The sequence below is a fragment of the Eretmochelys imbricata genome, chromosome 23, assembly GCF_965152235.1.
Source record: "Eretmochelys imbricata isolate rEreImb1 chromosome 23, rEreImb1.hap1, whole genome shotgun sequence".
NCBI lineage: Eukaryota > Metazoa > Chordata > Testudines > Cheloniidae > Eretmochelys > Eretmochelys imbricata.
In genome coordinates this window covers 14,400,512-14,423,799 of record NC_135594.1, presented here as the reverse complement: position 1 = coordinate 14,423,799, position 23,288 = coordinate 14,400,512, and the positions used below count along the sequence as shown (strand labels likewise).

Below are 23,288 nucleotides of genomic sequence, written 5' to 3'. Positions count from 1 at the left end.
AGAGGGAGGGATGACAGAGGGATGGAGGGATGATGGATGGAGAGAGGTTTGATAGAGGGATGGAGGGAGGGACGCAGGGATGATGGAGGGAGGGAGGGATGATGGAGAGAGGGAGAGAGGGAAGGAGGGATGATGGAGGGATGCAGGGAGGGCTGATGGAGGGTTTCAGGGAAGCTGGAGGAGGTCTGGGAGCTCAGCTAAAGCTGACAGAGTTTCAATCACTAATCCCGGCCCCCGAGCCGGGGAGAGTGCGCCCTATTAACACCGCCCAGCCTGGCTCCTTCCACCCCCCCCCCGCCGTCCCCCCAGCCCGGGCCAATCCCCCTCCCCCAGCCCGGGCTATCCATGGGGCAGGGTGTGGGGACCTCGGTGCTCAGCACCCATTCCAGCCCCTGCCCGGCGCTGCCGCGGGCATCTCTCTCACACCTTGTCCGGGCGATAAGGGGCAGGCCCAAAATAACCCCTCGAGTGCCCCTAATCTTGGGTCATGGGATGGGGGGAGGGGCGGCGCTGTCTGATCAGGCCCATCCCGCAACAAGGGGTGACCTCGGGGAAAGGGGCCCGGTCCAAATCCAGCCCTCCCCCCTCCTGAGCCCAAGGGCAGGAAATCAGAGATGGGGATTAGTGTGTGTGTGTGTGGGGGAGACACGGCCAGCTGTTCCCCCAGCCCCCCCCCAGCCCCAGCTGCTAATTCCATCCCTGGGCATCCAGCCTGGTCCTTCCCTCGTCATCAGGGACACGGGGCTTGGCAGGGCGATGGGGGCACAGGCTGCCAGCCAGATGCTGCCAGCTGCCCCTGCCAGTGCCCTTCACTCCCGACCCACAGCCCCCCGCTAGGCCCCCCCAGCTCTGCCGGTGCCCTTCATTCTCACCCACAGCCCCCCGCTAGGCCACCCCTCCAGCTCTGCCGGAGCCCGTCACTGCCGACCCCCAGCCCCCTGCTAGTCCCACCCCCCCAGCCCTGGAGGTGCCCCTCACTCCCGATCCACAGCCCCCCTCTAGGCCAGCCCTTCCCCACCCCAAAGCTCTGCCAGTGGTCCTCCCCGCCCCCCCCCTCCCAGCCCCGAGTCATTTCAGACCCCTGGGAGCTCTGCCTCCCCCCACAAAATAGCCATTTCTCAGAATAGCCCAGGGACAGGCAGCTGCAGCTGGGGGGGGTTCACCCCCATTTTCCCAGCCCAGGGGGTAGACGGGGCCCCTGGATCTAAGCTAGGTTCCCGGCGGGTCCCCTTGGAGCCCGCAGAGACCCCCGCAAGTGAGATCAGATCGCCCCCTGGTGGCCTCACGGGCACATGGCAGGGCTGTCTATGGGACTGTCCATGGGGGTGTCTATGGGGCAGACGGGGTGGAGAAGGGAGGAGGGGGTGGTTATGGGGCTGGCTATGGGGAAAAGGGGGTGGCTATGGGGTGGAGGAGGGAGACTGTGGCTATGGGGGTTTCTATGGGACAGAGAGGGTGGAGGAGGGAGGGGGTGTCTATGGGGCTGAGGGAGTGGCTATGGGGCAGAGGAGGGAGGGGGTGTTATTGGGGGTGTGTCTATGGGTCAGAGGAGGGGGTGTCCATGGGGGTGTCTATGGGGTGGAGGATGGAGGAGGGGGTGGCTATGGGGGTGGCTATGGGGGAGGGGATGTCACTGGGGTTTCACTGGGGTGTCTATGGGGCGGGGGGGGCAGCTATGGGAGTGTCACTGGGGGTGTCTATGGGGCAGAGGGGGAGGCTATGGGGGTGTCACTGGGGGTGTCTATGGGGCAGAGGGGCGGCTATGGGGGTGTCACGGGGGGGTGTATGGAGCAGAGGGGGAGGAGGTGGGAGGGGGTGTCACTGGGGGTGTCTATGGGGCAGAGGGGGTGTCACTGGCGGTGTCTATGGGGCAGAGGGGGTGTCACTGGGGGTGTCACTGGGGGTGTCTATGGGGCAGAGGGGGAGGCTATGGGGGTGTCACTGGGGGTGTCTATGGGGCAGAGGGGCGGCTATGGGGGGTGTCACAGGAGGTGTGTATGGAGCAGAGGGGGAGGAGGTGGGAGGGGGTGTCACTGGGGTGTCTATGGGGCAGAGGGGGCGACTACAGGGGTGTCACTGGGGGTGTCTGTGGGGGAGGGGGTGTCACTGAGGGTGTCACTGGGGGTTTCTATGGGGCAGAGGGGGGGCTATGGAGGTGTCACTGGGGGTGTCTGTGGGGCAGAGGGGGGTTATGGGGTGTCACTGGGGGTGTCTGTCTCTGTCCGTGTAGCCGGGGGGGCCGGGCCCGGGGGGGCGCAGGGGGACACCGGGTTGCCCTGGTGACGGGGTCCCTGGATGGTCGGGGGGGCAGGGCTCATGCCACCTGTACGCTGAATATTAATAAGGAATTATTAATATTAACGATACACTGATTAATTATTCATAAAGATAGGCCCTTAGCAACGGCCAAGGCCCCAGTAGGCCCTTAGTAACAGATTGTTCTCTTTCAAATCTGTCATCTGGACACTGTTAGGGGCGGAGGCCAGGGAATGGCTGATTCGATCTTCTGTTGGCTGGCTTGTCTGTCATTTATAGTGATTGACAGCCAAAGTGAGTGAATTATGACTATTCGGACTCCCATTGGCTGCTTGAGCTGTCGATCTAACCAAGGGGGTGAGCCTGTTGGATCTTAGGCATTGATTGGCCGGTCTGAATGTCAATAACTAATAGGGCAGGCTGTTGAACTCGTTGCGGGGTCTCATTGGTCGATCTACATCTCAATCTCAGAAGTGGGGCGGAGTTTAACCAAACTTCTGGAGTCCATTGGTTGTTCTATCTATCATTCTTACAAGCTGACGGGTTCAGACGGGAGTTGCCTCCTCCCATTGGTTGTCCCCAGCGGGCAGGGGTCGGGTTTCTTGGCATTCCGCTCCCCCATTGGTTGGTTCTGGGGAAGGAGGCGGGACGTTCTCCTCAGTGCCGGGCCGGGCGGCTGCGGGAGGAGGAAGCAGCCGCCGCCGCGGCAGGAGAGACGGGACGAGCCGAGGGGCCGGAGCAGCCCCGGCGGCCGGTGCGGGCGCCATGGAGGACGGAGTCTATGGTAGGGGCTTGGGACTGTATTGGGACTGTACCACTCTCGGGGCGGGCCATACTATTCCGGGGACCCGCCCATTCACGGCTGGCTGTCGGGGGGGGCGGGGCTGGGTTAGGCTGAACCGAACCATTCCCGCCTTTGTAGGGGTGTTTGGGCTGCACCATTCTCTTGCTGGTGGGGGGGTGGCAGGGCTGTACCATTCCTCCCCTTAATGGGGGGGGAAGGGTGGCCTGAACCATTCCCACCCCGAATGGGTAGCTTGCCCCCTTACAGTGTAGGGCTGGACTGTGCCATTCTTTTCCTTATGGGGCGTGAGCTGTACCATTGCTTCCCATAATGGAGAGTGGGAGGGGTTGAGGAGGGGGTTGGGCTCAACCATTCCCTCCCAGAGGGGGAATGAGGAGAGGGTTGGGCTGTGCCATTCCGGAAATGAAGAGGGGGGTTGGGCTGAACCATTCCCGGTGTTTGGGCGATACCATTCTCTTGCTTATGGAGGAGCTGGGTTGTACCAATGCTCATAATGGAGAGTGGGCTCCCTTTTGGGGGGAGGTGGGGAGGAAAGGGTTGGGCTGAACCATTTATTCCCCTATGGGGAGGGTGGTGTCGAACTGAACTATTACCACTTGCTCCCCACCTGCCCACCCCTCTCCATTGACTCCCCTGCCCCCCCCCCGGCATTGTCCTTCGCCCGCCCCCCAGATTGTTAGCAGCATTTATGAATTGGAAGCTCCTTGGGGCAGGGGCTTTGTTCTGTGTTTGTACAACCCCTGGCTGACAGGATCCAACTAATACATACCCCCGTACAGCTCCTGGCGCCATGGGGCCTGATCCGGGGCTGGAGCTCCCAGGGGCCGACAGGATCCAAATAATACATACCCGTGTACACCTCCTGGCGCCGTGGGGCCCGGGGCTGGGGCTTGCAGTGGTCCTGCACTGCAAATAAACAATGGGACGGGGCTGGTATCCTGGAAGGCCCTGGGACGTCACATCGGAAGGCAACTAACCTGAGTTCTCAGCCTCCTGCCACAGCTAAGGCCTGGAACTTGCACAGATTTTGTGCTGGTCTAACCATGTTGGTAAAAATACCGCTCCCTATGGGCCCTGCAGGGGCAGGAAATAGCTGCAGTGCAGGGCACCCTGGCCATGCCCCCCATCTGCCCCCTATGGCAGCTGCGTCTCTGCACTGGGCAGGGGATCCCTGTATAAACAGCTCCTCTGCCCACCTCACCCTGCAGGTGTCACATGAAATTCAAGAAACACTCACATGCATCCCGCTTCCTCCCTCGCTCCTAGAACAGGGGGTTCCTGCCTCAGACTAACCTCTGGTTTCCATCCCAGTGCCCCGGACCTGACCCCCGAGGAGCGGCTGGAGCTGGAGAACATCCGGCGGCGGAAACAAGAGCTGCTGGTGGAAATCCAGCGGCTGCGGGATGAGCTGAGCGAGGCCATGAATGAGGTGGAAGGTCTGGAGGCGAATGAGGGCAGGTAATGAATGTGCTGATCCTGAGGAGCTGCGTCCCAGCGCCGGGCGAGGGATCCCCGTATACCCAGCCCCCATGTCCCACCCCAGAGGGGTCGCATCTCAGCGTTGGGCCCCTGTATACTAAGCCCCTGCCCCACCATGGACTTGTACGCTGCTGGGGCTATTCCAAGTGCTGAATCCTGTGGTTTTTCTCCATCCAACCCACAGCAAAACCCTTCAGAGGAACCGGAAGATAGGGATGGGCCGCAAGAAATTCAACATGGATCCTAAAAAGGTAAGAGGGGAGGGGGCTGGGAGCTAGGACGCCTGGGTTCTATCCCAGCTCTGGGAGGGGAGTGGGGGCCAGTGAGCAAAGCAGCAGGGGCTGGGAGCCAGGACTCCTGAGCTATATGTCTCGTCCCTTTCCCTCCACGTGCATCAGTTTCCCCGGTGGAAGGGGAGGTGATGCCTGGGGCGGGGGGCTGGGAGCCAAGGGGTGCGGTCAGGCACCTGACTCCACTCGCTCGGTCCTCGGCACAGGGCATCCAGTTCCTGGTGGAGAATGAGCTGCTGCACAACACGCCGGAGGAGATCGCCCGGTTCCTCTACAAGGGGGAGGGGCTCAACAAGACGGCCATCGGGGACTACCTGGGGGAGAGGTGAGGGGGCGGGACCATCGGGGGCTAGCTGGGGGAGAGGGGAAGGGCTGGGGCCATTGGGGACTAGCCGGGGGGAGATGGGCGGGGGTGGAGCCATTGGGGACTAGCTGTGGGAGAATTGGGGGGGGGGGGCCATCAGGGACTACCCGGGGGGGGAGGTGCGGGCCTGTGGGTAGGGGCTGCAGTCATTGGGCTCTGCCAGGGACGGGAGCTCTGGGAGTTCTGTCTCATGGGGAGGGGGACAGACCGGGGTGGGGGAGGGTATTTTGCCTCTGACCCCGGCCCCGCCCCCCGCAGGGAGGACTTTAACATCGCGGTGCTGCACGCCTTCGTCGACCTGCACGAGTTCACTGACCTCAACCTGGTGCAGGCGCTGCGGTGAGCTGGGGGGGGCGGGGGGGATGTGGAGGGGGAAGATGGGAAGGTTTGGGGGCAGAGAGGGATCAGGGGGCTGGGGGAGGGGGATGTGGAGGGGAGGGTTGGAAGGTTTGGGGGCAGAGTGGGATCGGGGGGCTGGGGGAGGGGGATGTGGAGGGGGAGGGTTGGAAGGTTTGGGGGCAGAGTGGGATCGGGGGGCTGGGGGAGGGGGATGTGGAGGGGAGGGTGGGAAGGTTTGGGGGCAGAGCGGGATCGGGAGGCTGGGGGAGGGGGATGTGGAGGGGGAGGGTGGGAAGGTTTGGGGGCAGAGCGGGAGCGGGGGACGGGGCTCGGGGGGCAGCTCACCCTCCCCTTTATCCCAGGGGTGGGGAGGCTGGTGCGGGTCCCCTACTTACGTGCCCGCCCCCCACCCCCAGGCAGTTCCTATGGAGCTTCCGCCTGCCCGGGGAGGCCCAGAAGATCGACCGCATGATGGAGGCCTTCGCCCAGCGTTACTGTCTCTGCAACCCCGGCGTCTTCCAGTCCACAGGTACCGCGGGGCCCGGACGCCTGGGTTCTCTCCCCGACCCGGGGAAGGGGGTAGGGCGTAATGGTTAGAGCAGGGGGAGGCTCATAGCCAGGACGCCTGGGTTCTCTCCCCAGCTCAGGGAGGGGAGTGGGGGCTAGTGGTTAGAGCGAGGGGAGGGCTGGGAGCCAGGACGCCTGGGTTCTCTCCCTGCTCTGGGACGAGGGTGGGGTCTAGTGGGTGCGTTCCTCCTACCGTCCCCCCTTCCTCCCCCAGACACCTGCTACGTGCTCTCCTTCGCCGTCATCATGCTGAACACCAGTCTGCACAACCCCAACGTGCGGGACAAACCCACGGTGGAGAGATTCATCACCATGAACCGGGGCATCAACGACGGGGGCGACCTGCCCGAGGAGCTGCTGCGGGTGAGGGCGGGATACCGGGCGGGGGTCTGATCCGGGGGGTGGGATACTGGGGTACATGGGCCCATGGGTCTGGCCTGCTGGTGAGGACGGGGTGTGGCTTGTCTTACTCCACCCCTCAGGAAAAGGGGTATGGGCTCTGACTGTTGTCGTTGGGGGTATGGCCTTATTCTGACCGCACCCCTTGAGTGGGGCGTGGCTTCTTTTGACTCCACCCCCTTCCCCCCAGAACCTGTACGACAGCATCCGGAACGAGCCGTTCAAGATCCCGGAGGACGATGGGAACGACCTGACCCACACGTTCTTCAATCCAGACCGGGAGGGCTGGCTGCTGAAGCTGGGTGAGAGCAGGGACCCCCCCCCCGAACCCCTACACTCCCCGATCCCCACCCCCGCGATCTCTGCATGCCTCTGCGCTCTCCTCTCTCTGTGTCCCACCGACCTCCCGCTGTGTCCTCAAAGCACCGACCTTCCTTCCGCAGCTCCAGGAATAATACCCGCCCCCCAGCCCCGCCCAGCCCGGGCTAGGATGCCTGGGTCCGTCCCCCCACCCCGGCCTTGGCTAGGGCTCCTGGATCCATCCCCTCCCAAGCCTCGGCTAGGACTCCTGAGTCCATCCCCGCTGCAGACCCCAGCCTCGGCTAGGGCTCCTGGGTCCGCCTGCTCCCTCCCGGCCTTGGCTCGTGTTCCTGGGTCCGCCCCCCCATCTCCCCCGGCTAGGGCTCCTGGGTCTGCCCCCTACCCCGGCCTCAGCTAGGGCTCCTGGGTCCCCTCCCCCCACCCCTCCAGCCTTCAGTTGGCCCCTGTCTGTGTCCGTCTGTCCCTGCCCCGCTCGCTGGGCCTCCCCTAGGCCACCTGAGTCTGACTCTGCTTCCTTCCCCACGGGGCCTTTGAGGGCACCACCCCGCCCCTCAATTCCCCCGCCCAGGGTTGAGTGTTTTGGGGGGGCGCTACACAGCTATAGGGGGAGCCCCCCACCCCCAAGGCATTGGGATCCCAGTTCACAGCACCCCCAGGTTCAAGGCAGGTGCCTCCCAGACTAGCGGGGCCATGAGGGGTCAGGATGGGGGTCACACGGACCCCATGGCAGCTCAGTCAGAAGCACAGGCTGGATTTGGGGGGATTGGGGTCACAGGTGGGTAAGGGGGAGGTGTCCAAAGCTGGGTGGGGTTGTTCTGGAGACTGGGAGGGTCGCTGCGGTGGGGGGGTAGGCGGAGGGATCTATGGGGGGTGATGGGGAAGGGAGGTGGGTACAGACCTGGATGGACCTTGGTTGAGGCCTGACTCCCTTGCTGCCTCTAGGGGGCAGCAGAGAGCTATTGGGAGGGGGGTGAGCAGGGATCAGCTCCCAGGAGCCAGGAAGGGGGCTGGGGATCAGGACGCCTGGGTTCCATCATCGCTCTGGGAAGGGAGTGGGGGCTAGTGGTTAGAGCAGGGGGCTGGGAGCCAGGACGTCTGGGTTTCCTCCCATCTCTGGGAGGATAGTGGGGGGCTAGTGGTTAGAGCTGCGGGTTAGAGGTGAGCGCCGGGCTCCAGGACTCCTGGGTCCTATTTAATCTTATCCCCAGCCCCCGGGGCAGGGAATGGCCATCCGGGACGATGGGTGCTGTCCCTCGCAGGGAAAAGCTGGACAGAGCCCCCCCACCCCCCCACTCCCTCGCTTTGTGTATCAAACCCCTGTGGCCCCCCACAGCCAGCAAAAAGGACATTCCCTCCCCCCTCCCCGAGATTCCCCCCCTCCGCGCTGATCCCTGCGGCAGGGGTGTTATTTGACCGTGTGTTTTCCTCCTCACATTGATATAACTGATTTTTCCTCTTTCTCTCTCTTCTCTCTTCTCTTCCCCCCGCTCCCCTCTTTCTTTCTCTCCCTCCCCCGTTTTCCTCCCCGCCCCCCACGGCCCCCCCACCCCCACCCCCACGCCGCTGATGCCACTTGCGCTCGGGTCTCACCGTTCCTCCCAGGAGGTAGGTAACGGAGGGGGAAGCCGCTGCTGGAATGGGGGGTGGGGATCCCAGCCCCAAATAGCGCCTCGCCCCGTTAGGGCCGCATCACCGCAGTAGAGATTTGCCCCAACGCCTGACCCCCCGGAGTGTTGGAACTGGGTGCGGGGGGGCGGGTCTGGCCCCTTGAGGGAAGGGGGGTTGCCGGAAGCCCCCTGGAATCTCTGCACAGGTTGCAAAGGTCCCGGATGAGGGATTGTCTCAGGGACAGTCGTGCCACACGGGGTCCCCCCAAATGGGACCTGGTGGTTAGAGCGGAGGGGCGGGGGCTGGGAGCCAGGACTCCTGGGTTCTCTCCCCAGCTCTGGGAGGAGAGTTCTGCCAGTGACAACAGTTTCTCGGGCTTCCCTCCGCCCCGCGGGTCACCTGCTTGGAGTCAAGGGGCAGCTGCGTGGGGTCTTATGCCTGAAATTCCCCCCCCCCCCCCCCCAATGTGCCCAGGCGAGGGTACTGTGTCTATCCCAGCATGCCCTGGGGCAGGCCTGGTCCTCTTCTCACGCTGCCCCTGGGTGGACCGGCCCAACAGGATCGATAGCTGCCCCCCAGAAGCCCCCATCACTGAGCCCCCAATCTCTGCTTCCCCTGCAGGCGGGCGCGTGAAAACATGGAAAAGACGCTGGTTCATTCTGACGGACAACTGCCTGTACTATTTCGAGTACACCACGGTGAGACCCCAGCCCCCCGGAGCAGCCCCCACGGGGTCCGCCCACAAGGCCCCCCCCCACCCCCCCGCCTTGGTACCTGGTTTCTGACAATGCCAGCGCTGCCGGCTTCAGAGGAAGACCCAAGCGCTCCCCTAGTGGTCAGTGATGGAATCGCCTGCCCCTTGCGTGAGCCCCCTGCCCCCAGTCACTATGGGGTTGGGCTGGGCCCCACAGACAGCCCCTGCAGGAACCCAGGGGCTTCTGCCACTCGCCTTTCTGGGCCTGGGGCTCCCTGGCTCTCCCCACTTAGCTCCGTAGCCAGTGGCAGGGAGTCCCGCAGGCCGCTCCTCATCTCCCCTGACTCCAGCTTTGTTCCCCACTCAGGACAAGGAGCCGCGGGGGATCATCCCACTGGAGAACCTGAGCATCCGGGAGGTGGAGGACCCCCGCAAGCCGGTGAGCGCAGCGCCCCCTGCTCCCCCACCCCTCAGGGCCTTCTTGCCCCCGATATTCACCTTGTCTGTCCTTCGTCAGCCTGTCCTTATCCTCTCCTTCATGGCCGCCCTCCTCCTCCTCCTCCTCCTCCTGTCTATCCATCCGCGCGGCCGCCCCCTCCATCCATCCACATCCACCCCTCCATCGATCCGCGCATCTTCCCCATCCCTCCTCCGCTCCATCCATCCACGCCCCCGCCCCCTCCATCCATCCCTCCATCCACGCATCTTCCCCCTCCCTCCCTCCATCCACGCACCCGCCCCCTCCATCCGTCCACGCATCTTCCTCCTCCCTTCCTCCCTCCATCCATGCACCTGCCCCCTCCATCCATCCACACGTCTTCCCCATCCCTCCCTCCCTCGCTCCATCCATCCATCCACGCATCTTCCTTCTCCCTCCCTTCCTCCCTCCATCCATCCGTGCATCCTACCCATCCCTCGCTCCCCCCATCGATCTGCGCACCTGACCCCTCCATCCATCCACACATCTTCCCCCCTTCCCTCGCTCCCTCCATCCATTCATACACTCCCCGTCCATCCTACGCACCTTCCCCCCCCTCCCTCCCTCCATCCATCCATGCACGCACCCCCCGCCTCCATCCGCATCCACCTTCTTTCCTCCATCCATTCCTGCAGCTTTTGACCCTTGTAGATCAGGCTCCACCCGCATTGTGCTCTCAACTCCAACCTTTCATTTCAAGCACAAATGACTTGACGTTGCCTGAGTTTGCCGAGAGCCTGAGCCCATCGCTGCGGGCTGGGGGGAATCATCCCTGGATGTGACCGATGTGGCCTGAGCCCGCTGAGAGCTTGAGCCCATCCCTGGGTGTGTTGGGGGAGGCGAATCGTTCCTGGGGCTGGGGGGTGGGGGGGGAATCGACGCAACCTGAGCCCATGGCTGATTCTGTCTCCCCCACCCCCGTTCCCCCCAGAACTGCTTTGAGCTGTACATTCCCAACAACAAGGGCCAGCTGATCAAGGCCTGCAAGACGGAGGCCGACGGGCGGGTGGTGGAAGGGAACCACCTGGTCTATCGCATCTCGGCCCCCACGCAGGAGGAGAAGGACGAGTGGATCAAATCCATCAAGTGAGGAGCACCCCCACCTGCCCCCACCCCCTCCCAGAGCTGGGGATAGAACCCAGGGGTCCTGGCTCCCAACCCCCTCCCAGGGTATTGTGGGTGGATGGTTCCAGCTTGTGATGGGGGGGGGCATGGCAGGTGAAGTCTGATCCATCCCATTTGGTGGGGGAGGGAGAGACAGGGCATGTGGGGGCAGGGGCGTTCCCGGCAATGGTGGAGGGGCCGTGCGGCCCCCATGGTGTGACTCCCCCAAGCCCAGGGGTCTGTCTCAGCCTCCCCCTCGCAGGCACCTGGCTGCAGCGAGATTCCCTGCCCCCCACTGACCCCCCCGCTCCCCGCAGGGCTGCCGTCAGCGTGGACCCCTTCTACGAGATGCTGGCCGCCCGCAAGAAGCGCATCTCAGTCAAGAAGAAACAGGAGCAGGCGTGAGCTGGGCTGGCCAGCAGGCTGCCTTTCCGTGCCCCCCCTAACCCACCTCCCTGGGCGCCTCTAAAACTGACACCCCCCTGGGCCAGGGGGGGCCCAGCCACGGACAGACAGACGGACAGAGCAGCACTGACTTCCCCTCCCCCAGCATCTGTGTGCACCGCCAGCTGGATCTGTCTTCCCCACCCCCACTCCCCCCAGGGACCCTACTTTGGGATACAGCCCCTCTCCAGGAGCCACTGGGTACCATGGGCCAGCAACCCCTTCCTCGCCCGTGGGGGCTGCAGCCTGGGCCGGGGGCCTCTGCCATGCCCTGGGCTCAGGACCTTGGAGCAGGTTCTGATCAGGAGTGACTCCAGATCCACCCTGAGGGAGCCGAGATCAGAATCCGACCCTGCCCCCATTGCAATTAGGAGGGACTCTGGAATCTGGCCCTGCCCCCACTGCAAACAGGAGTGACTCCGGATTGGCCCTGACTCCGTATCCTCAGCACTTTCCTTCACGGGTCTCTGGATTTTCACTGGCTGACGCCAAGCTCCTATCTACACTAATTAGCCCCGAGATGCAATAAGCTCTTGCCTAGCAACCCCTGAGACAGCCGCCCCTTCCCTTCCAGCTGGCTGGGAATTTCCCCCCCATGCTATGCTCCCACCATGGCGCTCAGCACCAGGGGCTAGCGGGGTCCCATGGTGCACTGGTGCAGCTGCGCTGCTGTCTTTGGGGTCTCCCCCCCCCCGCGTATTCCAGCAATGCCAGGCATGGGGTGGGGGGGCATTCCTCCCCCCCCTCCCCCCACCGGCAATGCCGACGGGCCCTCTGCAGCGCCCCCTGGCAGCCAGCAGGGGGAACTGAAGTTCTTCCCTCCTCGGGGCAGCTAGTGGAGGGGGAGTTTTAGCCCGCCCCATGGCCTGCCCCTCACCAGCTCATCTTTAAATCTCCCCAACGGGGGGTAGACCCCCTACCCCCATGTATACACTATTGGCTCTAGAGCTTGGGGTCCATCTGGAGCCCCTCTATTTCCATGCACCCCCTCTGGGCTCCAGGAACGTACACTACGGACTGGGGGGGGGGCTGGGGAGCGCCCCCCGAGGTCAAAAGCCCTTTGCTTTCGCCTGCTGTGGAATCCCGTCCTTCTGATTTCTCTCCTGCCACGAGCGCGAGGCGCCGTCGGAAAGCCTGGCCTGGCGCCGCCAGGAGCAGATGTGGGGCCCCCGCACCGGGACCAATCCCTGGGCCCCCTCCCCACCTTTCTGGCTCAGCCCCCGCAGGGCGTCCTGGGAGGAACCCCCGGATCGTCGGCTCCCAGAGGCAACCGCGTGGCAACAGGACCAAGCCGGCGGGACCAATCTCCTCCCACACCTGGGACTCCCCGGACTTGCTGCCTCCTCCCAGCGCAGGGGGATTTCACCCCACCCCAGGCGCTGGTGTGGACAGAGAGGGGCGGACGCCAGCCCCGAGCCTGCCACGGGATTCCAGGGCGGGTTCAGGTTTTTGTAATTGTTATTTAAGGATTTAATGGATGCAACTTTCAACGGAATAAAAACACTACAGTCTTGAGTACAGCCATGGGGCCGCTGGGTGTCTGGGGGGTATCCACTCAGGGCATCAAACACCCAGGGCCAGCATGGGGAAGGGGCACCGAACTGGCCTGGCACCAGCAGCAGCTTAAACCCTGTTTGGGGCTGGGAGCCAGGACTCCTGGGTTCTATCCTGGCTCTGGGAGGGGAGTGAGGCCTAGTGGCTAGAGCAGGGGGGTGGCAGGGAGCCAGGACTCCTGGGTTCTATTACACTGAGCTGGGGGGCTGGATGATGCAGGTGGCTTCTGGCGCAGGATTTGAGCACCCCGTGGCACCATGAGCTTGGCTGACCTCTGTCCGTCCCCCCTGCCTCCAGCCAGCGGCGGGGGCCAGGTGCTGGGGCGTGGGGCTCTTTAGCCAGGGACCTACGTTCCCTCTAAGCTGCACGGGCAGCAGACTCTCAAGGGCCTCTCCCCAGCCCTCAGCTGTTGTGGCGAGACAGGGCTGGGGGGAGTCCTCTCTCCTTGGGGCAGCCTGCACCCCAAATCCCTCATCCCTGGCCCCACCACAGAGTCTGCAGTCCCCGCTGGAGCCCTCACACCCCCCGCCCCACCCCCTGCCCCAGCCTGGAGCCCTCACACACCCCCAGCCCTGAGGCCCCTCCTACACCCCAAACCCCTCATCTCCGGCCCCACCCCAAATCCTGCACCCCCAACTGGAGCCTTCACGCCCCACCTAACCCCCGGCTCCAGCCTGGAGCCCCCTCCTGCACCTAAACTCGCTCCTGGAGCCTGCACCACTCCAGCCCTGAGCTCCCTCCTGCACCTCAACCCCTTCATCCCTGGCCCCACCCCAGAGCCTGCACCCCCACACACTCCAACCCTCTGCCCCAGCCCTGAGCCTCCCACCGTGCTCCAAACCCTTCAGGCCCACCCCTGCCGCATGAGTTTTGTAGTTCATTCTGCAGATTGAGGTAAAAAAGTAGAGGGAACACTGGGGGACTCCTTGCCCACTGGTGGGATGCGGCCACTTCTGGGGTGGGGTGTGTTGGGTATTTGGCGCACTCAGACAAAGCACTGACTCACAGCACTGGGGCGGCTGCTGCTCCCTTGGCAGGTTTATTCTGTCCTTTCCGAGGAAGAAAATAGCATCGAATCCTACATAAAACAGCGCCGAGCTACGCGACACGGGACACCGCGTACGTACCGCCAGCCCCAGGCCAACAGCCATAGCTATATACAACAGGAGAGGAAGGGGGTCTCCCAGCCCCCCTGCTCTAACCACTAGACCCCACTCCTCTCCCAGACTTGGGGAAAGAACCCAGGCGTCCTGACTCCCAGCCCCTCGCACAACGAGACTCCACTCCCCTCTCTCCCAAAGGCAAGGATAGAACCCAGGAGCCCTGGCTTCCAGCCCCCCGTTCTTCCCCCGCTGTCATCACTAGCCCCCACTCCTCTTCCTGAGCTGAAAAGAACCCAGGCATCCGGGCCTCCAGCCTCCTGTGGGCCAGGGCTCAGTGGCAGGCATTGAAGGGCAGCTTGGCCACCCCCCCGTGCAGCTCCATGGTGCCCTCAGCCCAGGCCACAATGTCCCCGTGGGCGTGGCCGGCGCAGGTGGCCAGCCTGTAGACCTCGCCCGGCGCCAGGACGTGGCTCCACACGTGGAAGTCGGCCAGCTCCCCGATGAAGGCCTGCGTGGCATCGAACCGGCCGCCCAGCGTGTCCTGGGGGGGGGAGCAGAGAGGCCAGGGGTAGACCAGGGAGGGCACAAGCCACCCGACAAGGGGGCTAACCCTGGAGCGGATGCTCTCGCCCTGGGGTGGGGGTGGGGGTCTCTTACCTGCTCCTGCCCCAGGATGAAGATGCCCCCTGGCTTGATGGGGTGCCAGGGGGCCAGGTTCTCGCCGCTGCCCCGTCGCACCCCGTCCTGGTAGCTCTCCCAGACGCCGTCCCGCGTCGACCAGGTCACGCAGATGTGGTGCCACTTGGCATCGTGGATGGCCAGGGGCAAGGTGGCAGCCTGGGGGTTGGGGCGTGGGGGGGAAAGGGTTAAGGGCAGTACTCGCCTCTCCCCCACCAACCCCACCCACGATGGGAGCCCCCCCCCGCCCAGCTCCCTGCAGCCGAGCACTCCCTGCTGAACCCCCTGTCCCGCTCCCTACAGCCCAGCGCCCCCCGCTGAGCCCCCCGCCCCACAGCCCAGTGCCCCCCTGCTGAGCTCCCTGCAGCATCGCATCCTCTGCTGACCACTGCAGTCCCCAGCCCCACACCTTGTCATTGATGAGCAGCTCCATGGGGTTATTGCCCCACTCAATGAGCACCAGCTCGTTGGCCTGGCCAGGCACGGAGTAGGAGAAGGGGGTGCCAACACCAGGCGCCGAGCTGGACTTGAGCCAGAGGCAGACAGTGAAGGCGAAGATCTCGTGATGCAGTGTCCTCTTCACCTTGACGTACATGTAGTTGGTGCGGAGGGGGAAGCCCACACGGAAAACCTCGTCTGGCTTCTCCGCCTTGTGCCCTAGAGGGACAAGGTCAGTGCCGGGGCGGCCAGACACAACCAGCCCCGGGGGAGAGGGGACTCTGGCCAATAGCCAGTCAGCCATCTCCCCGTGCACTGCTACATCCATCAAATCATCATTCCTTCCAGCTGTTCCTTCAAGTAGCCAGCCCTCATTTCAGCCATCCATCCATCCAGGTACCATTTCATCCACGCATTCAGTGCTCCATCCATCGATCCATCCCTCATTTCCTCCATCCATCCATCGATCCATCCCTCATTTCCTCCATCCATCCATCCATCCATGTACCATTTAATCCACCCATTCAACGCTCCAGCCATCGATCCATCCCTCATTTCCTCCATCCATCCATCCATGTATCATTTCATCCACCCATTCAATGCTCCATCCATCCATCCAGGTACCATTTCCTCCATCCATTCAACGCTCCATCCATCGACCCATCCCTCATTTCCTCCATCCATCCATTGATCCATCCCTCATTTCCTCTTTCCATCCATCCATTCATCCAGGTACCAGTTCATCCATCCATTCAGTGCTCCATCCATCGATCCATCCCTCATTTCCTCCATCCATCCATGTACCATTTAATCCACCCATTCAACGCTCCAGCCATCGATCCATCCCTCATTTCCTCCATCCATCCATCCATGTATCATTTCATCCACCCATTCAATGCTCCATCCATCCATCCAGGTACCATTTCCTCCATCCATTCAACGCTCCATCCATCGACCCATCCCTCATTTCCTCCATCCATCCATTGATCCATCCCTCATTTCCTCTTTCCATCCATCCATTCATCCAGGTACCAGTTCATCCATCCATTCAGTGCTCCATCCATCGATCCAGCCCTCATTTCCTCCATCCATCCATCCATCCAGGTACCATTTCCTCCATCCATTCAACACTCCATCCATAGCTTCACCCATCAGTGATTCCATCCATCCATTCAATTATCAATTCAGCCATCCATAAGTCCATCCATGCAACTATCTCGCTTTGTAGCTACAATTCCACCCATCTGTCTATTCCGTTATCCCCCGTCCATCCCTGCCGCAAGTCCTATTCATCCATCCGCAGCTGCAGTCTGGATCCTTTGATGCCCACCACCACCCGCTATCCATCTGTCGATGCCCCTGCAACCCTGCCCCTCACCCTTCTCCTGAGGCCCGTGGACCCTGTTCTTGTGCCACCGCAGCTCCTCGTGACCGTGGTGCGGCTCCCCGTGGCCATGGTGCGGCTCCTCGTGGCTGTGGTCATGGTGCTTGGTGGCGTTGAGTTTCTCTTGGATCTGATGCTCCAAAATGCTGATTTTCTTCTGCAGGGCGTCACGCAGGGAGATGGAGAACAGGGAACTGTTGCGGCTGCGCTGGGGGGTGGGGGTGGGGGTGGGAGGAGGGGACTGTGAGCAAGACCCATCATCCTCTCGGTGCCCATCTACCTTGGTATCCTGCCCCGTCCCTGCTACCCTGGATCAGCCCATGGGCCCATCTACCTTGGTATCCCACCCATACCTGCTACCCTGGATCATCCCCGTGGGCCCATCTACCCTGGTATCCTGCCCCGTCCCTGCTACTCTGGATCATCCCCATGGGCCCATCTACCCTGGTATCCCGCCCCATCCCTGCTACTCTGGATCAGCCCCATGGGCCCATGCACCTTGGTATCCCACCCATACCTGCTACCCTGGATCAGCCCCGGGGGCCCATCTACCCTGGTATCCTGCCCCGTCCCTGCTACTCTGGATCATCCCCATGGGCCCATCTACCCTGGTATCCCGCCCCATCCCTGCTACTCTGGATCAGCCCCATGGGCCCATCTACCCTGGTATCCCGCCCCGTCCCTGCTACCCTGGATTAGCCCCATAGGCCCATCTAGCCCAGCATCCCACCCCCTGCCACCCTCCTGGATCACAGAGTCATAAATCCCAAAGCCAGGAAGGGCCAGTGTGCTCACCTAGTCTGACCTGTATCATACAGGCCAGAGACCTGCCCTGCAATAATTCCTAGGGAAGACCTTTCAGAGAAATTGCCCCGCTCAACTGAAAACGTGGCTGTGACGGAGAAACCACCACGCTCCTGGGTAAATGGCGCTCACTGTCACCTTATTTCGAGTCCAATTGGGTCTTGGTTCAACCTCCAGCCAACAGATCGGGTCCTCAGCTAGACGGAAGAGCCCATTATTAAATATTTGTTCCCCCTCCATATTGGGATCAACTCCCGCCTTCCCCTTCTCGTTGTCGAGCTAAATAGCTGGAACTCCTGGCGTCTCTTGCTCTAAGGCGGGTTTTCTAATCCTTTAATCACCCCCGTGGCTCTTCTCTGCCCCCTCGCCAACCGAGCAACGCTCTCCTTGGACGGGGGGCACCAGAACCGGATGCAGGAGCCCCGCAGCGTCGCCCCAGGGCCAAACCACCTCTCTGCTCCTACTCGAGATTCCCCTGGGGATGCTTCCCAGGTTCCCCTTAGCCCTTTTGACCTTCGCATCACACAGGGTAGCTCAGGTTCAACTGATTGGCCGCTACGACCCACCCCCAAATCTTTTCCAGAGTTCCTGCTTCCCAGAAGAGAGCCCCCTGCCCCATCCTGGGAGTCCGGCCAGCATTTGTTCCTAGATGGATACAGGGACATTGAGCCATGTGAAAACCCACATTGCTTGCGGCCAGTTTACCAAGTGATCCAGCCAGCTCTGTATCTGCGCCCTGTCCTTTACGAAGTTAACCCCCATCCTCAGCTGTCGTGTCCTGTGTAAAAGTCACCAGTGACAATTTCACGTTTTCTTCCAGGTCGAAAACGTTAACTCGCCTCAGGACCAGGGCCAATCCTTGCGGGACTCCAGTAGAAACACGCCCGCTCGATGGCGACGCCCTGTTTGCAGTCATGTTTTGAGACCTAGCGTTGGCCGGTTTTTAGTCCGCGTCTGTGTGGGCCGTGCTGGTTTATAGCGGTCTGGAGTTTTTAATCAAAATGCCGTGTGCTACCGTGCGAAACGCTGCCCAGCAGTGGCGGTATATTACAGCAACTCGGTTATCGTTAGCACCCAAACTTGTCGTCTCAGCCAAAAGCGAGATCAAGTCAGTTTGACAGGATCTATTTCCCATAAACCCGTGCTGATTGGCTTTAAGTACATTGCCCTCCTTCAATTCTTTATTGAGTCCTGTATCAGTCACTCCATTAACTTGACACCATCAGATCAGGATTAAACAAAGACGGTGACTGGCTCGCCAACTACAAAAGCAGTTTCTCCTCCCTTGGTATTCACACCTCAACTGCTAGAAGAGGGCCTCATCCTCCCTGATTGAACTAACCTCGTTATCCCTAGCCTGAGTCTTGCTTGCATATTTATAGCTGCCTCTGGAAATTTCCACTACATGCATCTGACGAAGTGGGTATTCACCCATAAAAGCTTATGCTCCAATATGTCTATTAGTCTATAAGGTGCCACAGGACTCTTTGCCGCTTTTACAGATCCAGACTAACATAGCTACCCCTCTGACACTTGACTCCATTAACTTGCTAGGGATTGATGTCAGATCGACAGGCCTGGAACTGACCGGGGTCATATGCTTTATGCTTTTTAAATAGTGGCACATTAGGTTTCTTCCAGTCTTATGCAACTTTCCCAGTGCTCCAAGACTTACTGGAAATCAACATTAATGGTGCAGAGAGCACCTCAGCTAGCTCTTTTAAAACTCTTGGTTGCAAGTTATCTGGACCTGCTGATTTTAAAAGTCTAACTGTAGTTGCTGCTGTTTACCATCCTCCTGAGATACTAGTGGAATGGAAAGTATGGTATCATATGATAGGCCATCATCTATTTTTCCTCAAATACACAACAGAAATATTTGTTGAACAATTCTACCTTTTCTGCTTTATTGTTCATAATTCTACCATTTCCATCTAGAAATGGACCAATTCCATTGCCAGGATTCTTTTTATATTTAATATACTTTAAAAAACCTTCCTTCTTTTTGCACCTAACTCTGCTGGACATAGACAGCTACTTCTGTCTCTTTGCTTCCCTTATCAATTTTCTACAATTCATAGTTTCTGATTTATAGTCATTACTGTCAGCTTCTCCTTTGCTTCTGATTTATATTCATTATTGTCAGCTTCTCCTTTGCTTCTGATTTATATTCATTACTATCAACTTCCCTGTTGCTTCTGATTTATATGCATTACTATGAGCTTCCCCTATCTTCTAGTTGTTATACCTATCAATCTCGCTATCTGCCTTCACTTCCGCTCTAAGGTTGTGTTGTTAACCAGCACAGCCTTCTTCCTCAGCTGTGGTTTTTGGCCTTCTGATTTAGTGTTCTTAGGCAATTTCCAATGATCATTCACATTTTTCTGATTAAATTCTTCCTTCCAGCTCATTTGGCTTATAATTATTTTCAGCTTTGGACTCTGGACTTTACTCTGTTTGCACATTATGAATACCATAAAGCCTGGGTCCCTTGTACCAGAGCCATCATTAATGTCTAGCTCCGTGATCAGTTCCTCATTCTCTGTTAGGATGAAATTTTATCCAGAATTCTCCCATGTCAGTGGCTACAGCATTTGAGATAGGAAATTGTCAACTAAGATGTTGAGAAATTCCCAGAATGATTTTGTGTTGGCAGCACATGGCCTCCAGAGTATATTACCCAAATTGAAGCCCCAGTGATCATGCAGCTTTTGTTCCTATACATTATAGGGGGCATAAGTTGTTGTTCACTCTGGTCCCTAGTGTGATTTGAGGGGCCTGTAGCAGACTCCAACTAATAACCCTTCTTGTTCTTTATCTGTTAGGCCATTGATCCCAAAGCGTAGATCATTTCCTTCCATGTTGAGGCGGAAACAGGGCGTGCCATTGGTGGCGTGGATTTCCCTTTCATCCACCAGGTTTCAGTGATACCAGCTAGACTACCCACATACGAGCGAGGCCAAAGCCTCTTGGTTGTTACCCAGGCGCCGAGCTTTGCTATACAGGCAACTCAAGGCTTTTTCTCCCCTCACAGCCTTTGCTTCATTATTTTTTCCCTCAGAATCCTGATTTTGGGAGAAGCTCCTCTGCTAGGCCCCACTCCCCTCCCACCATGCTGTGGGGGCAGGCCAGCCAGAGCCGTCAAGCCGAGATCTAACCCAGCCGGACGCAACATTAAGGGAGACCCCCCCCAGACCCGCCTGGCCTGGTATTTAGGCCCAGTGCCCAGCTGAGGCCCTGATCTCCTCCCCCAACACCCCTGTCATGGGGGGGGGGGATCTGACCCCTTCCCCCCACGAGCCAGGCTGTTTACGTTTCCCAGACGCGCTAAGAAGGGACAAGCAGGAAGGAAGAAGCCAAGGGGGTTTATATTTAGCTGAATGCTCCGTCTGGGACCCGAGCTGCTCCCGCTAATCCATCCCCCTCCTCCCACGCAGGTGCCCCAAACCCACTGATGCCCCCTGAGCAGCCTTTGTACGGTGCTGGGGGGCAGGCAGCCTGATCCTCATTTAGACCCTACTCCCCTCCCAGAGCCAAGGAGAGACCCCAGGAGTCCTGACTCCCAGCTGCCCTTCCTCTACGTGGGGCACGAATATTCAGTAACGGACTCTCCCCTGTAGCAGAGGAAGGTCGAGCCCGATCCCAGGGCTGGATGTTGAAGCGAGACACATTCCCGCGGGAAACAATGTGCACATTTCTCACGGGGAGAGGAATTAACCAGCGGGCCGACGGGCCGGGCGGGCGGTGGATTCTCCCTCACCGGCAGCGTTGGGCTGTTCCTCTGAACGCTGGCCCTGGGAACAGCTGGGGGCCGGCTCGGGCCTGTGCTGTGCAGGAGCTCAGACCACCTGACCACAACAGTCCCTGCTGGCCTTGGAGCTACGACTAACCACTAGACCCCACTCCCGTCTCTTGCGCCTTGAGGAATGGGGCACGGGGCCTTTGCCCTCTCGGGGCGCCAGCTCTGATTTGCTCCAGGGCAGGTGGGCTGGCTCAGGGGGGGCGGGGAATGGGGCTCGGGGCCCGTCCCCTCTAGGGGGCGCCGGCTCCCATCCGGCCCCAGGGCAGGGACTGGCTGGCTCGGGGGGGCGGGGAATGGGGCTCGGGGCCCGTCCCCTCTAGGGGGCGCCGGCTCCCATCCGGCCCCAGGGCAGGGATTGACTGGCTGCATCCCAGGACCCCATGGAATACGTTAGTCTTCCAGAACGGTCCCAGTAATTCAAGGGCAAAGGGGTCTTAACTGGGGTCTTGGCAGATGGTCTTGAAATAGGATCAATCAGGTAATTCCTCTGGGCTCGGATTTGGGGGCTGTTTCTACTTAATTAGTTAAAGCCGGAGGCAGGGGGCTGGGAGCCTGGACTCCTGGGTTCTATCTCTGGCTCTGGGAGGGGGGTGGGGGCAGCAGGCCATGAGGTTCCTAATTGGGGGAGGGATAAGAGAGGTTGAGATGGAGGAAGGGGTGGGGGGTGTAAACTGAGGTAATGGGGGACGGGCTGGGCAAGCAATGGCAAAGGATGCAGGGGGATGGGGTAGGGGGCTGACCCTACCCTATCATAGGGGGTGATCCTGCCGCAGGGTGAGAAGGGAGGTTATGGGGGTGACAGTTGGGGACTGATAGGGTGGGGTGGGGGGGAGGGGGCTGCTCATTGAGCCACTGCAGCATTTAGGGAGGAGGTGGCTGGGGCGTGGGGGGGGGGATGAATGGGGCCCCACAGCATCTGCTGATGCTCCAGCCCCTCCTAGAATGAGTCCAGGGTGTGGAGGGGGGGCACTGGTGGGGGGGGGGGCAGATGATAGGGGTCAGTGGGCAAAGGGGAGAGGTTAATAGGCAAGGCCTGGGGTCACTGGGGAAGGTAAGAGGGGGAGGCAAAGAGGTGGGATGGGTCCATGGGAAGGGGATGGGGGTCAATGGTTGGGGTGTGGGGGGAGCTGGGGGGTCAGTGAGGAAGAGGGGTCAGTGGGAGTGGTCGGGAGGGCTGGGGGTCAGTCAGGAGGGGGGTTGATGGGAGGGTTGGGAGGAGGGGGTAAATGGGAGAGGGACTGGGGGTCAGTGAGGAGGGGGAGTCAATGGCTGGGCGTGCTGGGGGTCAGTGAGGAGAAGGGTTGAAGAGAGGGTTGGGGGGCCTGGGGGTCAGTGAGGAGGGGGGTGGATGAGAGGGTTGGGGGGCGGGGGTCAGTGAGGAGGGGGATCGATGGTGGGGGGGGCTGGGGGGTCAGCGAGGAGGGGGTTGATGGGAGGGTTGGGTTGGTGGGGGTTAGTGGGGGGGTTGTTGGCTGGGGGGGCCAATCCCCCCCTTACCTGGAGGTGCTCCAGCCTCTCCTTGAGCGACTCCAGCATGCGCTCCAGCTGGGGGGGGCCGGCGGGCACCTCCCGGGGGGGGGTCCTCCATGGTGTTGGGGGTGGCGCTGGCCTTGCGGAAGGCGGCCTCGCTCCCGGCACCACCCAGGGACTCGGGGTGCTCGCGGTGCCCGAAGTGGGGGTACTCGTTCTCCCGGCCGGCCCCCTCCCGGTGCCCGTGGCTCAGGTTCTCCTCGTGCCCGTCCAGCCCGGGCTCCCCGCCCGCCCGGCCCTCGCACCGGCTCAGCTTGGCCGTCAGCTCCCGCACCGTCTCCCGCTGGTCCAGGAGGGTCTCCTTCTGGTGCACCACCGTCTCCCGCAGGTGCAGAATGGTCTCTTTGGCCTCCTCCAGCGTGCCCGCCCAGTGCCCCCCGGCCCGCGGCTGCGGGGCCTGCTGGCAGCCCGTCTCCAGCTCCAGGGGCATGGGGCTGCAGACGAACTTGGGCAGGGCGTACTCCCCCCTGCCGCCGGGCACCCAGCAGAGGGCCCAGAGGAGAGCCCAGGCCAGCCGCATCCCGGCACCCGCCGGACCCCTCGCCACCGCCCCAGCCTTCCTCCCACGGAGGCGCCCGGACGATCTGTGCCCGCGGCCGCTTGGCTCGGCGAGCAGCTGGGACTTTTCTTTTTCTCGCCACTGCCCCCCCTCCCGCTACCGTCCCGTCCGCCTTGATTTCCCAAATCCCCTGGTGATGGGCGGAGGGTGCCCGTCTCCCCGGAGACGGGGGAATTAGACAGGCAGGTTAATGGGCTTAAGGAGTCGTGGCAAAGCTCCCCCCACCCCTCCGCCTCTGGCAACGGGACCCAGGCGTCCTACAGCCAAGCTGGCAGGGGTCAGGGGCTT

At 61.3% G+C, this 23,288-nt stretch overlaps 2 protein-coding genes across 2 annotated transcripts; one reads left to right on the top strand and one right to left on the bottom strand.

The window, feature by feature from the left end:
- The first annotated feature begins 4,380 nt into the window (after window positions 1-4,380).
- Window positions 4,381-12,668, top strand: CYTH2 (cytohesin 2). Its single transcript, XM_077840457.1, has 11 exons — window positions 4,381-4,519; window positions 4,725-4,791; window positions 5,037-5,155; window positions 5,453-5,533; window positions 5,950-6,062; window positions 6,315-6,463; window positions 6,690-6,801; window positions 9,050-9,126; window positions 9,490-9,561; window positions 10,532-10,686; window positions 11,022-12,668. Exons 1-11 carry the CDS (start codon window positions 4,482-4,484, stop codon window positions 11,107-11,109), a joined length of 1,071 nt encoding a protein of 356 aa, XP_077696583.1. The 5' UTR covers window positions 4,381-4,481; the 3' UTR covers window positions 11,110-12,668.
- Window positions 12,669-14,136: 1,468 nt separating this feature from the next.
- LOC144279024 (neuronal pentraxin-1-like) lies at window positions 14,137-22,961 on the bottom strand. Its single transcript, XM_077840449.1, is given in 6 exon segments — window positions 14,137-14,346; window positions 14,463-14,642; window positions 14,893-15,140; window positions 16,300-16,513; window positions 22,409-22,489; window positions 22,491-22,961. Coding segments are annotated over 6 exon segments (1,404 nt in total).
- Between the last annotated feature and the right edge of the window lie 327 nt (window positions 22,962-23,288).

Excerpts from the sequence above, each read along its gene's own strand:
- CYTH2 (XM_077840457.1), top strand. The coding sequence starts at position 4,482 with ATGAATGAGGTGGAAGGTCTGGAGGCGAATGAGGGCAG. Across the intron at positions 5,156-5,452 it reads GGGGACTACCTGGGGGAGAG|GGAGGACTTTAACATCGCGG; the intron begins GTGAGGGGGCGG and ends CGCCCCCCGCAG. Across the intron at positions 6,464-6,689 it reads TGCCCGAGGAGCTGCTGCGG|AACCTGTACGACAGCATCCG; the intron begins GTGAGGGCGGGA and ends CCTTCCCCCCAG.